Source organism: Dasypus novemcinctus, chromosome 14, assembly GCF_030445035.2.
Source record: "Dasypus novemcinctus isolate mDasNov1 chromosome 14, mDasNov1.1.hap2, whole genome shotgun sequence".
NCBI lineage: Eukaryota > Metazoa > Chordata > Mammalia > Cingulata > Dasypodidae > Dasypus > Dasypus novemcinctus.
Window position 1 is genome coordinate 23,394,485 of NC_080686.1, and position 18,560 is coordinate 23,413,044.

The 18,560-nt window shown below is 44.5% G+C and overlaps 1 protein-coding gene across 5 annotated transcripts in view; it reads left to right on the forward strand.

Annotated features, from left to right (window-relative positions):
• CHD7 (chromodomain helicase DNA binding protein 7) overlaps positions 1-18,560 on the forward strand; it is a 195,384-nt gene that overhangs the window by 114,343 nt on the left and 62,481 nt on the right. For 4 of the 5 annotated variants that reach the window (XM_058275557.2, XM_058275559.2, XM_058275561.2 and 1 more), the window contains exons 4-6: positions 11,860-11,998; positions 13,132-13,149; positions 17,940-18,077. In XM_058275557.2, coding sequence (XP_058131540.1) covers positions 11,860-11,998; positions 13,132-13,149; positions 17,940-18,077 — 295 coding nt within the window. The remainder of the gene's footprint in view (positions 1-11,859; positions 11,999-13,131; positions 13,150-17,939; positions 18,078-18,560) is intronic. The other variant, XM_058275560.2, reaches the window with a different exon arrangement.

The window sequence follows — 18,560 nt, forward strand, 5'->3', positions numbered from 1 at the left end:
GAGGGATGAAATAGAGGGGAGAAACAGGAGTGAAGCGAAAAATTTGGCATGGAAATACTCAGCCCTTTCCTTTATAGCCCTGTATTCCATATCCGTGGTGGGGGCTTGGGTTCTACAAAACAGACCTGCAGCTCTCGGGCCAGGTCGTGGAGGAAAGCTCCACCGAGGACCGGCTCTGTCCCTACTGCAGGGAGGGCACAGGTTCCATGTGGTCCACTCGCACGTTAATGAAATAAAAGCACACACAAAGTGCAGTGTTGGGGTGGGGAGCTGAGTTTCCTTGGGTGCTTTATGGGGTCCGTCTCACTGCTTTATCATCCCACCTCGTTTCCATCAGGTGGTTGGGGCTTGAACTTCTGTGGCCATTCCCAGCCCACCAGCCCTTTTGACAACCAAAATAGTGACATCCATCTGTCCTGTGCAGGGATGCCCTAGAAGAATCTGCCCAGAAGATGTTACAAAGAATGCTAGTGAAACCACAAAAAGATGTTTAGCATCTCAGTGAAAGATGTTTTAAAATCTTGATGAGGAAAACAGTCCATATTCTTCTTTTTGATTGGGACCATATTTCATTTTTCAGTTTCCCTTTTTAAGGTAATTAAATAAATAAATAAATAAATAAATAAATAAATAAATATTTGTCCTACCCATTTTTCTAGTGCTCTCCCCAGTTATGCTTGTAGCTTTCAGGTATTGGTAGCTAATATTGCAATAAAAGTGAAGGCATTCATGGGCTGGAAAAGATGCCATTTTGCATGTGGAAGGGTTTGTGGGGCTGAAATAGGAGGATTTGCATTCTTCTTTTCAATGGGTTTACTGTTGTGTATGCATTTTCCTCATAAAGTGAGAGAATTTGGAAGAAATGATTTCTTTAAAAGACTCTTGAGGGATTTGGTCCATTTAGCTATATAAAGATCTTTGAATGTACAGAAAGAGGGCAACTTGGCCAAACATTGTGACTTGACTCCTGAAGCTTCAGTTAAATGAAACAATGGAGAATTGCTTTTAATGCAGTTTCTAGGAATATACTATGTTCCTCTCTCTATTTTTCCACCACTGATATTAAATTTAGTTTAGAAAACTAGACTGTTATTTTTCAATTAAGAGTGAAGCCATCATTTCATTTTAAACTGTAAAATGAACACTGCTTGTGCTTTAAAAATACATGTAAAAACTTAAAAAAAATTTTTTTTAAAATGTAAAGTACAAAAAACATGTACACTTTTGGCAAACCACACTTTCATTACTATTAACAGTTAAGTTTATATTTATATCACCTCTTTCTTCTGGAGGACTTTGCTTTTCAGATATTTTCTAGATTTTGAGCTGAGAAATATTTTTATGCAGGCAGCAAGCCCAAAGGTGGTATGTTTTGTTAAATTAATATATATTTTGTAGTGTGCCCATGTACATTTAAAATTCCTTAGTAGAAATTACAGCAGTTTTTCTAATAAGTACAGAAATCCACACAGTCACGTATCTTACCACCAGGAACAAAGGTAAAAAAAATGAGGAAAACCCACAGGTTTTCTTCTTTCTTTTCTCTTGTTTTTTTCTTTACTCATGTGTACCCGAGACAGTGGACAATTTGAAAGGCCGAATTCAGTGTTTGGGGCACGGATTTGCAGAAGAAGGTATCGGTTTCTCAAGTGTGGAGATGGTGAAACACACTCTTGAGCGCCTTCTGCATTGCAGAAAAACGAGGAAGCAGCCGCCCGGCTCGGTGCCCGCGGCCCTGCCCACCGGCCTGTGGCTGCCTCGTCGCTGGTTAATTAAATCCAAGCCACAGGCCAGGGATGGGGCCTGGTGCCCGTTTCCTGCTGGTCTCTTTGTAAAGGGGGCCGTGGAGTCTTTTCGGCCTGAAACCTTCCCTTCCCTCACATAGCCACCTCGGTCTCTCCTTTGCCGGTGGAGGCCACGTCAGTGCCACCCTTCCCTTCCTCCTACCTGGTTCCCCTAGGATGGGCTGAAGAAGCAGGGAGGAGGCCCGCCAAACCCGACCGCCGCGACCACTGTGGTTTGGTGGGAAGAGAAGGCCTGACCGCACCGTCCTTCAGAACAGGTGCTACCACCTGATGCTGCGGGCCAGGTGCAGGATGGCCCCCAGGCCTGCGGGGAGCTCCGCCTCCGCGTGTCCCGGGAGCTGCCTGTGAGCGCCTGTGGCTTTTGGGGCAGTGGCCTGCTGCCAGTTTGGTGTATGTGGGAGCCGGGGATGCAGAGCCCACGTTCAGCTCTCACTGCCACCCCTCGAATGAAGCTCAGCACCGAGGAGGCCAAGAACTGCAGCGGGGTGTCAAAGGGGGGCTGATTCTGTAGACTGTTCCTTTGTCATCTTCCCCAAGGGGCATTGTAGGGTGGAGCCTACATAGCCTTGGTAGCCGTGGTCACAATTTAGGGCGGCAGATGAAGAGCACAAGGAGTCATAGGGTTGTGATTTTTTTTTTAATTTAAAAAATGCCTGTATGAGAGTCCTTTTTTTTTTTTCTTTATTTTTTTAATGTTACATTCAAAAAATATGAGGTCCCCATATACTCTCCACCCCCCTCCCCCTACTCCTCCCCCCATAACAACAACCTCCTCCATCATCATGAGACATTCATTGCACTTGGTGAATACATCTCTGAGCACCGTTGCACCTCATGGTCAATGGTCCACATTATAGTTTATACTCTCCCCCCAGTCCACCCAGTGGGCCATGGGAGGACACACAATGTCCAGTAACTGTCCCTGCAGTACCACCCAGGACAACTCCAAGTCCTGAAAACACCCCCACATCACATCTCTTCTTCTCTCTCCCTACCCTCAGCAGCTACCACGGCCACTTTCTCCACACCAATGCCACATTTTCTTCAATTACTAATCGCAATAGTTCCATAGTAAAATACTGGTAAGTCCTCTCTAATCCATACTCTATTCCTCTATCCTGTGGACCCTGGAATGGATGTGTCCACTCCACAGGAGAGTGCTTTTGAAGAAAGTGAAGTTCTGTACAAAGGCCAGGTTTCACAGCCACAGGGTAAGGGTCTTTTGCCTGTTGTCTTCTGTGCAGCCCGAGGCCCGTTGCGCCTGTGGATGCTCCCGCAGGGCCGTCACGGAGAACAGCTGCAGCCTCCAGTGCCTGCCCTCGTCTCCGCCACCCTTGGGTGAAGTCTGTGTCACTTAGGGTCAACATTTTAAATAGGGAAATTGAAAGTGTGAATTAAAGAGAGAGACGCTGGGGTTTTTTTTGTGTGTATTTTTTCTTTCTTTTTGGAAAGTTAGACTATACTTCTTGAACTTTCCTTTAAAATACTGCTTCTATGTGTAACCCTGACTTCCATAGGAATAGTGTGATTTTGTGGGTGTTTGCTTGTCCTGTTGGGTGGATGGTGAGACTTGCCCCTTCCTAGCTTACGTCTGGTTCTGTGCTCCTGAGGGTAAGACGGGGCCGGCCAGCTCGCTGCGTCTCCCACCTGAACTTGAGAGGAGGTGATTGTGACTCTCACGGGTGGGGTCTCACTGCCAGAGCCCCCCCTCACATGTCTCCTTTCCTGGGCCGTAGACATGTTGTGCATGGGTGGTGTGTTGGACTTGGCCCCGAGTAGCCAGCTGTTTGCCCTGCACTTGGCACTTGGAAGGGGTGCTGTGGGAGAGGGGCGCTGAGAGGCCCTTCTGCCGCCTTTGTGTGACGTCTGATGCATTTCATTCTTTCAGGCAGCATAGCAGGGCCAGGCTGTGCCATGTCGCAAAAGCGACTGAGATCGGTGTCGCGCCTCCACGACGAGAGGACACCGCTAACTGAGCTTCCCCTCCACGTTCCTCCTGGTGGACCTTAATTCAATCCGTGAAGCCCCACCACTCTTCCATTTTCAGTGATAGTCCTTGAGTGTATGACAAGAGGCACTTTTTTCTTTAGAATTATGTGTTATTAAAACTGGATTAGGCGTTTTAGATATAACATTATACTGTACTTTTTTCCCCTTTTAAATATTTCACTTAAAAAAATAAGTCAACTCTTAGCCATCTTCAGGGACAGTGCTCTGATGTTGTTGGAAGACTTAAAATTACCCAGGGATGATCCCAGGTGACAGAATGCCTTCACCAGGAAAGAATCCGTGACGCCCGAAGGACCCTCGCGGAGGCCGGCCAGCACTGCAGAGGCCTCCGTGGGGTGTGAGGCACCGTGGGGCCGGGGAGGGAGCCACAGGCCGTGCAGCCAGGCAGAGGCTGGTACAGTCTAAGGGCTGCCGCTTACGGGGCCAAAGCAGAGCACTCTTTACTCTGAGTGTAAAATATGAAGAGTAGGCATGCTGACTTTGAAATAGGCATTTAAAAAATCTGGAGAGCAGATGTAGTTCAAGTGGTTGAGCACCTGATTCCGGCACATGAGGTCCTGGGTTCGATCCCTGGTACCTCCTAAAAAAACACAAAACAAATGAAAAACCAACTCTTATTAGGAAGCACATGTAGCTCAGTGGTTGGCTGAGTGCCTGCTTCCCATGTATGAGGTCCTGGGTTGAATCCTTGGTACCGCCTTTTAAAAAAAACAACGAACTCGGTTTTAGGCTTCTGGATCTCTTGAAAGCATCTTTGCTCTTCCTTTCCTAAAATATGGCACACATCATGTACTCAGGGAGCACTTCATTCTCAAATTGCTACTTAAGGTAATATCCTAGATTGAATTATTTAACTTACAGGTATTCTGTCCATTAACTTTCAGAGAACTTAAAAAGTCTTATCAGGAGTAGATGTGGCTCAAGCGGCTGAGCACCCACCTCCCACATGGGAGGTCCCGGGCTTGGTTCCCAGTGCCTCCTGAAAGAAACAAAAAAAACAGAGAACAAGCAAAATAAATGCAGAAACGAACTCAGGGAAGCTGATGTGGCTCAGTGGTTGAGCACCAGCTTCCCACACATGAGGTTCCAGATTCAATCCCTGACCCCGGTACCTCAAAAATAAACAGATCCCTAATCACTTGTCATCAAAATCATATGTTTGCTCATTCGTAGAATAGAATTCTTTCCCTTCCCCTCCCTTTTCTCACTCTTAACTGGAAGAGTAGGGTGAAAAATGGGTAGGTGGAGTTTGGGGAGTTGGGCATGGCAAGGCATCAACTTGGACTGATGCCGGTGGTCCCCAGCCAGGTGGCCCCAGCACCTGAGGCTCACTGGATGCCTGGGTGCCCAGGGGCCGCCCCCCTTCCCCTGCTCCTCCCAGGGCTCTCTGCTCACCTTGCCGTGGGGACAGTCTCACACGATTGGGAGGCAGCTGAGCACTCCTGGGGCTCTCGTCCAGTGTGCTCTGATGGCCTTTGTGAGAAGGTGTTGACCTTTCTTTGTATCATCTGACACTCACAGTTGATTTTGTCTTTCCTTATTGGTTGATTCTGCTCTTTTTTTTTTTTTTTTTGAGCTGTTAAACACATTTAGTCTTTGACTTTATTTTACATTTCTATTTTATTTTGATTTTACTTTATGATGTATTGCAGTTTATGCTGCTTTAATTGATCATTTTAAACTTTATGTTTGTACTTCATCTTGTCTTTTCTAGTTTGCCTCTTTATTTTTGAATTTCCTTTTTTATCATTTGAAAAGCTCATCAAACAGTAGCAGGGCTTAGAGGAAATCCTATGCTCTTGAGTTAAGAGGCTGGGTGTGCTCTTCTCTACCAGCCACAAGCCCTTGACCCTGGCTGCTCATTATGAATTTTGTGGTGGTTCAGATCTTTTTGACTCTAACACCCTACAAACATAGGCCCTCTCTCACTTCTTATCCACTAGGTTCAACTCTATTAAAATGCCTTTCAAGGGGAATGGGTGAAGCTCAGTGGTTGAGTGCTTGCTTCCCATACACCAGGTCCCAGGTTCAATCTCCATTACCTCCGAAAAAGAAAAAAAGTCTTTTGAGCATATGAAGTATAAGGACATACTTCATTCAATTCCTTTGTGCTACTTTTGTCAAAGATCGTAGGAGAACATTCTGGACAGGCTGGTGTCCCTGAAAACTAACCTGATAAGTTGTCACAGTCCGAGCCTCAAGGTTGACCTTCCCCAATGCAATGAGACTCTTCACTGACTTCTCCTATCCAGATAGCCCATTTGATCGCCTCCCGTGGTCCAGACATCTTCACTAACTGATCACCACATTTAGTTTCACAGCTCTTTTCCAAATTTTCTTTTCTGTTGAGAACATACACCCTTAGGCTGACACTAATCAGTGTTTCACTGCATTCTGTCCTACAATTTTTGCAATAAATCAGCTGAGCCAGCTGATTTTCTGGTAATTTCTGAACATTTTGTAGAAAACCTTGTTTAGGAAGCCTGCACTCTTTCTCCCCAGGAAGAATAAGTTGTCCATGCTCTATCTTAGCTCCAATGAATTCCTCTAGCCCCATTTCAGGAAATACCATTCAGGTAAAGGCATGGGCTCTCCTAGTCATGAGCAGAACATGAGTTCTTCATAAGAGTAGAGTCCCTAGACCATCCCTCCACAGAACAGATGTTCCACCCTGAACACAAAGTTTGTGTTCTCTTTACTTGTGATTGGTTTGTTGCGGTCTTCTATTTCTTCTCCAGTCAGTGTAGGTAGTTGCTGTGTTTCTAGAAATTTGTCCATTTCATTTATGTTGTCTAATTCATTAGCAAACAGTTGTTCCTAGTATCTTACGATATTTCTTATTTCTGTGGGGTCGGTAGTAATGTCCCTCTTCTCATTTCTGATTTTATTTATTTGCATCTTCTCTCTCTCTCTCTCTTTCGTCAGTCTAGGTAAGGATTTTTTTATTTTGTTATTCTTCTCAAAGGACCAACTTTTGGTTTTGTTGATTCTATCTACTGCTTTTTGGTTTTCCGTTTCCTTTATTTTCTGCTCTAATCTTTATTTCTTTCCTTCTGCTTGCTTTGGGATTAGTTGCTGTTCTTTTTCTAGGTCCTCCAGGTGTGCAGTTAGGTCTTTGATTTTAGCTTTTTCTTCTTTTTTAATGTACACATTTACAGCTATAAATTTCCCTCAGCACTACCTTCACTGTATCCCCATAGGTTTGGACATATTGTGTTCTTATTTTCATTTGTCTCAGTGTATTTATAGATTTTTCTTGCAACTTCTTTGACCCATTGGTTGTTTAAGAATGTGTTGTTTGACCTGCATGTATTTGTGGGTGTTCCCGTTTGTATTTTCCTATTGCTTCTTTCTAAGTGGACTGATCAAAATGGTATCTGCGTTGATCAGCTCAGGAGCAGAGCTCCTGGGTTTTGGTTGGCCAGAGGTGACTAAGTGCTCTCACCTGTGGACCCCAAGCACTTAAGCTGTGTGCTGTCTCACCCACTCTCTGTGCACTGTGAAACGGAAGGCAGGTGGAGTACAGTGGCCTTCAGACCTCCAGCAGCATCTTTTGGGCAATGTTCTCCCTCCAAGATTTCAAGGCTTGGCTCACTCCCTGAGCTAATGGCTCTGCTCCTCTGTCACATGGGTAGTGATGGGAGATGAGGATCTGGAATGAAGGAACTTTGTGAATAGGTTTATTTTATTTCTTTCTTTCTCCCCACCCACTTGTTGTTTGTCCTTGCTGTGTCTGGTCTTCCTTGTTTCTTTAGGAGGCACTGGGAACTGAACTCAGGACCTCTGCTGCGGGAGGGAGGTGCCTAATTGCTTGAGTCACCTCTCCTCCCTTGAACTTCGTGAATAGGGAGGGAAAGTTTATAAATAGCATTCTTTTCTTTGTAAAATTGCTGAGTTTCACTCTATTTTGGTGACACATTAGCCCTGTTGCTGCTGAGCTAAGACGGTATTTCATCATGGAGACACAGACTATGTGACATTTCCTTGAACAAGATAATGGGAAAACACTTAGAGCTGGGCCTGGCACTTAGGGAGGCTGTGTAAGTATTTGGTTGCTATTACTGTTACCGTACTGTTGAGTTAAACATCTGTGAAGGCCTGCACGGCCTGGCACTAGGAACACAAAGATAAGGAGGCCCAGTTCATGTCTTCTTGGGCTTTCAGGATAGTTGGAAACACACCCACACCCACACACAAGCACACATACACACAGGCGCGTGGAGTGACTTTGATACACTGCAATAATGTTACCATGGCATTTTGTATATTTTGGACATACCCCGTATGGGGCATGTTATGTGCATCCAAATGGAGTGCAGAGAGCGTGCGCAGGTTGGGGTGGTCTCAGTGACACCCACGCCCTGTTGGGAAGGGGAACAGGGTGGGTAGGGAGGGGAGGTAGGAGAGAGGCGAGTGCCTTCTGGTACGTGTGGAACATAAACTGTAAAGAGTTCAGAGTACGGGAAGAGTAGCAAACACTTAAAAGAATCACAGAGGGCCTCGTGCCAATGCCGCGTGTTTCGCGCTTTAAAATGCGTGGGTTGGACTGTCAGCTGAATGGTGCAGAGAGGTTTGCATTTGGCGGCCAAGTGGAGGGTAGCTTTGTGGGGGGCATTTTGGTGGCAGGGCCTCTGAGCTAGGGAATGCGGGGTGCGGCACAGGCTGGGGCAGGGTTCATGACCTCTTCAGGCCTGTCGTGTCAGTTGAGCATTAGAAAGTATTTCTTCCCAGCCCAGGCCTAGCTTATTTTAGTTGTGGAGGCCACCATGGCAGACGCTGGTTGAAGCTACATTATTTATTAATAACGTTCTGGGCTGCGCAACTGGAAGAGCTGCCCTCCTTGCGCATTGTGGCTTTGACCGTAATTTGGAAGAGGGGGGCATGCATGGCCCTGTGTTGGCCCTGACGTTACAGAGGAGCAGTGTGGACCCTTACAGTTGAAATAACAGCCATGAGGGCAGGACCTTGCCCCGCCAGGCAGGCTGTGAGTAGCTCTGAAGTGGAGCGCGAGGGGCTGGGGGAGATGGTAGGGGGCCGGAGAAGGAGAATGGTTTGGGCTCGTGCGCTCGTTTGCCCTTTTAGCTGGTGGTTAGGGATGTTACAAAAAGGTTTTCCTCGATTCTTATTGCTTAAATGGTGTGATCAGCAATGCAGGGGGTCCTGTCTTTAGATCTCTGCGGTTGACGTTGCCCAGGTGGGGCCAGATTCCAGGCAGCGGGCACCCCCCAGGCCGGGCTGCGTCCCTGCCTTCCAGGTGCCTGTGAAGGTCTGCTCTTTCTGCCAGGCACTGTCAAGGTTTCCATGCACCGTCTCATTGCATGCTCGTAACATACTTAGAGGAGAATAATGATTAACCTCATTTCCAGATGAGGAAACTGAGGCTCAGGGAAAGTAAACAACTTTTCCAGGGCCACAGGTTGTAAACGTCAGAGCTGGAACTTAAACCTCAGGTCTGCCTGACTCACATTAGTGCTTTTCCCCACCACGCTACATTACCTTCATTTGTTAAAAGAAACATTCTGACTTTAGTTTTTTTGGACAAAGCAGTCTTAATATAGAAGTTACTTGAAAATCCAAATTTGCTTATTGCAAAACAGAAGCAAAAGCAGCTTAAGTAACTTTGTTTCGTCCTTGATTGTAATAGCTTTAGGTGGACTTCAAAGATTTTACAGCTTTAAAAAAAAATTATTTCTTAGGGTTAAACATTTTTTTAAAAATTTGTGCATTGAGGTCACGAGAAGATGTTAACAGGGAAATGCTTTGCGGTCTCTGAATAACGTTAATAGCGCGAGGCCCAGCGAGTTTAGAAATCTTTCATAATCAGAGCTGGGGGAGGCACTTCCCTGGGGCCCAGGCTTTGTGCCTGAGCATTTGGAGAGGTCCTGTCTGACCTGGAGGTTCCTTACACTTCATTCCCACCAGGGCAGATGGGAATGCGTCAGAACGTCGCTCCGTCAGCAAACGGCTGCTTCCTCCAACCTAGGGGCTGCTCGTCCTCAAGACGCGTCCCACAGGCTCGTGCTCCCGGGGCTCTGCACCCACCACGAAGTGAGAGGGCGTGCCCCGCTCCGCGGTGGAGAGGTCCCTGGCCCCGCGCGGCCTGCCAGCTCCCTTCACCTGGCAGCGGTTCAACTCCTTGACAGCCCTACCTCTGATTTAAACAAATTTGAGAAATATGTAAAGTTTTGGAAGCAGTTTTGCACTGATTTGATAAAAGAAACCACAAAACACTGCAGCGCAGGTGTTGAGAATGTTTGAAAGCTGATTGAGGGAAGCAGATGGCTTTAGTCAGTGGCACCCAGCCAAAAGAGCAGGTGCTGGTCATGTGACCGCTGGTTACCACGGCAATCTGATTGCTCTTGGCGTGCAGATGAAAGGAAAGGGGCCCAGTGTTCAGCTGGAGTATTGTATAATTTGTGGCAGTTAGAGCGGAAATAAATGCTGGAAATGGAGCCTCATAGTAGGGGAGACTTCTGTCCATGTGTAGCGTAAACACTGGGACAGTTGGATGAGGAACTGTTGTATGGTTTTTTTTTTTTTTTAAATTTAAAAAATATTATGCTCTCGGTGGATCTTTTACCGACTTAAAGTTTTGGGACGTTGCCTCCTCCTCCTCCTTACTTTTTAAATAAAAAGAATCTTTTAATCCTAACCGCTGTTTGCCATGATCTTGAATTGTTTTAAGCTATTTCCTTGTGTGGCTATCTACCATGCTAAAATTTTAAGAAAACAAAAACACACTCTGAGCGTTCTCTCAAAAGAGCTAGTTTAACACCATGAACTATTTTATTTTCTATTTGGCCAATGGATTTTAGGTGTGTGATGGGTACTTTATCATAGTCACAAGACTTTTGAAATATTTTATGTGATATGTGCCTTACTTGGAAAAAAAAAAGTAAGCTTAAAGCTGCCTTGGCCTCTTTCCTTTTTATGCTATCTGAGGTTGAGAAAATGCCCTTGAATGTATTCTATCAGCATATTTTTCTGGGAATTAGCAAACTTCAATAGATAAACATTTGAAATGTATATCTTCAAAATTCATTAGCATTTTAGTCTCTCTAGAAATAGTGAAAAATAATTGTCACTGAGTTTGGTTTATTTTAAATGTTGGAGAGCAAATGATAACTGCTCTTAGAGAACCTTGGAGCCAGTTTGCAGACTGAAGTGGAAGGTGGCACTAAGTGTGCATTCTAACAGGATGGTTCTAAAGTTGATGATAAACTTATTAAAAAAACAAAAAAAAGGTTTTTAAATTTTTCTTAAAGATCACTCCTGTCTTTTGACTTACGAATGTTCAAATTCTGTTCATGTTTGACAGAGACACCTTATGAAACATGGATTTTAGGTATTGGCTTGCTTGTTTTGCTATATTTTTGTTATCTCAGTAGCCTATTTTTTGGAAAGAAAGGCTAATTTAGACAATCTCAAAAATGTAGTGCCCAGATAAAGTTTATTTATAATTAAGAAAGGTCCATCAAGTAAAATTATGTAAAATAGAAAATTACTATATAAATTAATTATATTTTAAAAGGTGACCGGTTGGATAAAAATTTAGCTGGATGGTGTAAAAGAGGACATGTAGTAGTACAGGTCAAAAAAGTACTTAAGTAGATACCTGTAAAACTACCCACAGGAAACACAAAGGAGAAGATGATTGTATTCTAGTTTTCCTTGACAATTTGTTTTTTAAAAAAAGTGTTCTGCCCCTTAAGAACTTGAAAATGAAACTTTTAAGATCTTGTAATCGACTTGGTGTATTGGCAATTTGCATTGTCTAGGTGAACAGATGTCCTGTGGGTGGCCTTAGGAGTTCTTGCATACAATTTCTCTTTAATTAGGTCAGATATTTGCTAAAGGCCGTCAATATGGGGTTTTGCCATCCAGACTTACTAGAGAGTACCACTTATCTTTAAGTGGCTGAAAAGTATTGATTTATCAATTGTCATTGATGCTTTTGGGATATTAATGTGGGAAATATAAGGCTTGGGGCATGTGGAAAACCACATTCAAAAGTGAACACTAAGTGATCCACTTTGCCTTCTAGTAATAAGAAACCTGATTCAGAAGCAAGTGCTTTGAAGAAAAAGGTCAACAAGGGAAAAACCGAAGGTTCTGAAAATTCAGACTTAGAAAAAACACCCCCAGCATCTCCTCCCGAAGAAGACGACGACCCAGGTGTTCAGGTAAGGCCATTATTCTGCTCCCCAAGCCTCGTTGTTTTGTGCGGGTAACTCTAGACGGGCAGAGGCACAGCACTAGCCCGCCCTCTTTGTCACAGAGGTGCTTTGAAGCTGTCTTTATTCTTGCCTGGGACATCTTACCCACAGTGATGAGGGCTGGGGGGCCAACGTGAAATCAAACTCCTGCCCAGATAGTCAGGCTTTGCCATCTTCGACTCCGTAATGAATAAAAACCACTCTTTATTTCTCTGTAAATGTCTATTTTGATGTTTATACTTACGTTATTGTTAAGATGCGGTTAGCGTATTGTCAATACGTTGGTTCGATTAAAGTTTTGTTCACATTTTTAATTTTCTCTGAAGTTTTGTTGCTTGTTTTTGTTTTTTTTTTTCTTCTCAGAATGAAAGCCCAGACATAATTTGCAGTGTAAGGTTTCTCACATCTGATGGTCAGAGGTGAGAGATATTCGGGTCTCACTGGACTTCCTATTACAAATCAGTGACTCTCTGGATGGCAGACAGTCCAGCACCGTTTTCCAGTGTTAGAGTCTCCTGACTTTATGAAAATTTCATAAGATTCAGTTGAAAAACGAGCCCTGAACTCAACATTAGGAATTTTGGTTTATTGTGTGTAAAGCACACCAACTTCCCCGACTGGACCAAGAGGGATCCTTACACTTGACAGTTAACATTACTTCCTTGTTAGGCTCCCTGGACGCGTGCCAGCGCGGTCCACGGGGATGGCTGGGAATGTGACTTGTGTGAGTGACAGCAGAGCTGTCAAGGCGGCTCCCCGCGTCCTGATGGGCGGGACAGCGGCAGCTCCACGGGCCCTTTCTCACCCTTTAGCCATACCCAGCACTGTCCACCTACGCCCTTCAAGGCGCTGAGGGGTCAGAAACAAATGTTTGTGATTCGCAGCTCTATTCTAAAGCATTTCAGTTGGCTTTTTGGTTCTTGTTTAGTAGAACTCTCTTTTATCTGCACCTTCCCAGAATGGCCTAAGCTAGGAGGATCTGGAAGGGCGAGAGGGAGAGAAAAGCTAGATATGGGTTGGTTTGGTTTGGTGTGTAACTAACTTAGTGCCTCTGGCAATTTGAGTTAATTTTGTTAATTTCCTTTTATTTAACACATCAGGGAAAAGATATCGGGAAGGTAAGCGTTTTTTTTGTTTTGTTTTTTTTTTTGGTTTAGTTTTTAATTGCCTATGGAGTTTAAAACTAAGGTATTTTAATGATTTTGAATTTCATTTTTATGTTCAAGGATGGTTTTTCCTGATTTGTGTTTGCTTAAACCAGGACCTTTATGATACTATCTGTATGATATTAAGAAGATTTATTCACACAATTCAAGAAAGTTCTCTGTCTTAGAAAGTTGCTCTTTGCTAGTACCGCTTCTGGGGAATGGATATAGCTCAGTGGTTGAGTGCCTGCTTCCCTTGTATGAGGTCCTGGGTTCAGTCCCCAGTATCTCCTTTAAAAAATGTTTGTTTGTATTAATGCAGATTAAAATGGGCTTTTATGAAATACTCGGATTTTTTTTCTTTTTCATTTCAGTTATAGAAAAATGCTGATCAACTCAAATGAACATCGATGTAACCTTTATTTGGCTGGTGCTGAACTGTTAGGGGTTCAGTAGCTGATCTAAGCAATCACACAAGTTGATCTGACTTTGAAGACAGTGCTTTCTTGACACATGAAGTGGTACTGGCTTGTGTTTATTTATGTTTCTTCCTATAACACGTGCAAGAAAGGCTTAGATTAAAATTCTTGAGTTTTATGATTAATTTTAGGCTTTAGTAAATGCCATGTAATTTTTTTAAAAAAAGATTTATTTATTTATCTCCCCTTCCCCTCCCCTACCCCAGTTGTCTGTTCTCTGTGTCTATTTGCTGCATCTTCTTTTTTTTCCACTTCCGTTGTTTTCAGCAGCACAGGTATCTGTGTTTCTTTTTGTTGCATCATCTTGTTGTGTCAGCTCTCCGTGTATGCGGCACCATTCCTGGGCAGGCTGCACTTTCTTTCATGCTGGGCGGCTCTCCTTACGGGATGCACTCCTTGGGCGTGGGGCTCCCCTACACGGGGACACCCCTGCGTGGCACGGCACTCCTTGCGCGCATCAGCACTGCGCATGGGCCAGCTCCACACGGGTCAAGGAGGCCCGGGGTTTGAACTGTGGACCTCCCATGTGGGAGACGGACGCCCTAATCACTGGGCCAAGTCCGCCGCCAATGTAATTTTTTTGTAAAAGGAGGTACCAGGGATTAAACCCAGGACCTCATGCATGCGAAGCAGGTGCTCAACCACTGAGCTACACCTGCTCCCCTGCCATAACTAACTCAAAATTGTGTCAAAAGCACCAAGATCATAGAAACATATTTTTTTCTAAGGTATACCTGTTTTGATGATAATTAACTTTTATTTTTTATTTATTTTTCCTCCCCTCCCCCAGCTGTCTGCTTTCTGTGTCCATTTGCTCTGTGTTCTTCTGTGTCCGCTTGTGTTCTAGTTAGTGGCACTGGGAATCTGTGTCTCATTTTGTTGCATCATCTTGCTGTGTCAGCTCTCTGTGTCTGCAGTGCCACTCCTGGGCAGACTGCGCTTTTTTTGTGCAGGGCGGCTCTCCGTGGGGACACCCCTGCATGGCATGGCACTCCCTGGGCACATCAGCACTGCATGTGGGCCAGCTCACACATGGGTCAGGAGGCCCTGGGTTTGAACCCTGGACCTCCCATGTGGTAGGCGGATGCTCTATCCATTGAGCCAAATCCGCTTCCTGATTATTAACTTTTCTAATGCAAATTCAACTTTAAAAATAAACTCCTCCAAAGTTGACCTGTTATTTTAATGTCAATTTGGAAGTTTTAAGTTACGGCTTAAATGCAATTCTGGTATTTCATTTTGATCTGTAAATTTTTTTCGGATAGGTACAGCATAACAGATCATAATAGAAACATTTTAGGTAATAAATCATTAAAAAATTTTTTTTGAAGTACTGCGGTCCAAGGATTGAACCCATTGAACCTTGTATGTGGGAAGTCAGTGCTCAACCAGTGAGCAACATCAACTTCCCTGAGTTAGTTTTTTTCATTTATTTTGCTTGTTGTTCGTCTTTATCTTTTCAGCTGAACCTGGGATCTCCCATTTGGGAGGCAGGAGCTCAACCGCTATGAGCCACATCCACTTCCCATCTAATTTTTTAAAGAACTAATTTATATTGGGAAATTGTAAAAGGAAACTTGATATCCCAAATAAATAAACTTAAGGTCAATTAATATTTAGAAAGTAGAGAAGCCATATAACATTTTAAAAATTCAGGGTATGGAGTTCTAATTTTATTTTGAGTTGTTTTTCACTCTTATTAAGGGATCTCCTGTACAGTACTCCATCATTGCACACACGAATGGCAATGAGAACACAGGTTTGTATCACAAAGTTGATATGAGAAGAAACTTTCCTCATAGAAGTTTTATCTACCAAGACATATATTTCTATGGACAAAAAAGGAAAGCTCACTGTTTTACTGACTGGATGGTTTCTTTATCATCCGAGTGGGGTTAACGTTAAGTGGATTTGCCTTAGACCCCCCCGAGGGCATTTTGTCATCAGTGTTAGAAGAACACCGGTGTGGCTGCAAGCATGGAGACCTCATAAAACATCACAGATGTCCCACGCGTAGCCCACGCTTCCTTATGGGGAATGGTATAAAGATGAAAACATACCTCAGTCCCTTTTAATGTAAATCGATAGGTCAAATGCTATGCTACATGTCACAAAGGGGAAATGCTATTCTTGTCCTAAAGAAACTCACAGTCTGAAAGCGAGGGGTGGAGGAGCGGGTGCCAAGAGCAGGAGTCCTTCTGGGCCAGCCCTGGAAAGAGGGGCCGGAGCTGTCCCTGATAGTGGGGCTGGTAGCCTTGGAGCTTCTGGGTGGCCTTTGGAGAGGCGGGGCCGACTTAGGGCTCCAGCCCTGCCTCTTGCACTTGGCTTTCCCATGTCCCTGTCCTGAGCTGAATGCTGCAAGTGAGTTCCCTCATGGGCGCCTCGTGGCATCCGGTGAGGCAGGCACCGTCACCAGTCCCCTTTGCTCCTCTCACCAGCAGCTGAGACCAAGGTCACGCTGGGTCCGGGCCAGCGCAGAGGGACACTGAGCGCAGGGCCCACGATGGGAAACCGCGTCCTGCAGCGCGGAGACGGAGCAGGGAGCAGCAGCCCGTCCGTCCCCGCCGCCTGCTGGGACCAGGTGACCTGCAGGCCTGACTCTGTGCTGCAGAGGAGGGTCAGGCGAGCCGCCGTCGGCGCCTGGCACACCTCCCTCTCCTTTAGGCCCCAAGGAAGTAGGTTACCAGAACGCGACTGCAGGCGTGTCATGCTGGGAAAGTGCTCTGTGCCTCTGCGGCCACGCCTGCGTGGGGCTGAGGGCTGAGGGTCTTGAGCAGGCCATCTGATTCTGTAGTGAGGGGGAAGGGGGGCACAAACTTCATAAAGTAAAACCAGTCTACCCCGCTTGTCAGGGACAGGTGCTGGGAGTGCGATGGCCTGCCACCCCCTCCGATACTCTCCACCGTGCTGTCCCCACTTCAATATGCTCCTGCCTGCTAAATGCACAGGGCTCTACATTCACCAGTTTTATTTCCCGATTCGTAGAAAAAAGTTTACATGTGTTACTTTTCTCAGTGTTATATGCTTGCCTCCATCAGCAATTTAAAACTTACATGCCAGTTTCAAACTGGGTTTTCATCACATACACATTTTTAAAAAGATTATTTTCTCTCATTTTAAATTAGCTTAAAAAACAAATTCTTTGTCAAAAAAGATCAAACTATATAGAATTTTTTTTGAACAAAAAGTGCATTTCTCTCCCCAGAATTAACATCTACTCACAATCGAGTGTGTATCTTTTCAGATTTTTTTTTCTCTAATTGAAAACATACACATTCATTTTTTTGGGCCAGTATTCATTAAGGCATAGAAACATGAACAAGACATACCTTGCCTAGGTCTTACAGAGTTTATGTATCGATGATCCACACATACAAATAGGTACATGTGCGGTTTTATTTCTTATCTTAAATAAAATCATAAGCCACTTACTGTTATGTGACTTGTTTTCCTTTTTATTTAACAGTTTATCTTGGAGCTGCTTCCAAGAAACATTAGATAGCTTACTTACTAGAAGCACAATTGCCCACTCAAAGGGTTGACATTTTAAGTTTTTGATAGATACTCCCTCATTGTCCTACAAAGACTGTACCGGTTTATATTTTGACCCACCGGGATGTGAAACCCTATGACCACTGGTCGTTATCAATCCTTTACATTTTAACCAGAGTGGTAAAAAATTTTAAAAAAAAAAGGAAAATTACTTTTTATTGTCATTTGTTATACATTCTGTCTTTCAACCCTTCACCTCTTCAGAATTTTCAAGCGTGTTTCTTTTAGGAACAGGATTAAAATGCAAGCTTTCCATTTGAATGGCCTTCTGCAAATATGATGGTTACCTTGGAGGACAATATCATAGTTCTTGTATAGGACTTTATAATTTATCGTTCTTCTAATGCATTCACATTTTAAAAAAACTTTTGTCATGGGAAATATTACAAAACATACAAAACTTGAGAGAACAGTATGATGAATCCCTGTGTGCCTGTCACCCAGCTTCACCTTTGCCTTCACGTGTGACAGTCACAGTTGCTGAGTGAGGGACAAGATCCGTTGTTATTTCCTTTTTCCGGTCACATCCCTGGAAGTGGCAGGGCAAGGGGCGTTCCAAGCATCTGACCCCAAATTTCTCCCCATCTCCATTCTATTGGATTGACAAGATTGAAGTTATAAGCTTTTCTCTAAGATTAATTTTTGTTTATACGTGTATTTCAGCCTTTCCAGAACTTGTAAAGGACATCAGTGGTTGCTTTTTAATATGCACCGTGTTGGGGTTTTTTTTAGAAGAGGCGCTCCAGCCGGCAGGTGAAGAGGAAGCGGTACACGGAGGACCTGGAGTTTAAGATCTCGGACGAGGAGGCCGAGGACGCCGAGGCTGCTGGGAGGGACTCCCCCTCCAACACCTCCCAGTCCGAGCAGCAGGTGAGCCCCCAGACCCCCTGCATGGCGTGGGTGCATCCCGGTCAAGACGGGGGTGCAGAGCGGGACTAGGAGCAGGGCGGCGGCGCCGCAGGCTTTCCCGGGGAACGTTCATTCATGCCCGCTCGTGTATACGCAGGGTTAGTTCTTCGGCGGTGTCTTTAAAAAGGCCCTGTTCATGGAAATTTATTTTTATACCAGCCTGTGATATATAATTTGACACAATTTTGGAGAATTAATGGTCTCTGCCAAGGAAAAGTCAGAGCTAGGATACAAGAAGGCTGAATTTACCTCTGAGAATTCAGTGCCTGTAGCTTCTAGGACTTTAATAAACCACTCAAGCTTGTCTCCTGCTGTTAGGCACCGCAAGAACCCCTTTATGAAATTACTGCCTAGTAGGACCCAGCAGGGCATACTTTATTTGTGCAATGTAAATGATGGATAAAATAGTTTGTATAAAATGTGCGTTGTAATATAGGATTGATT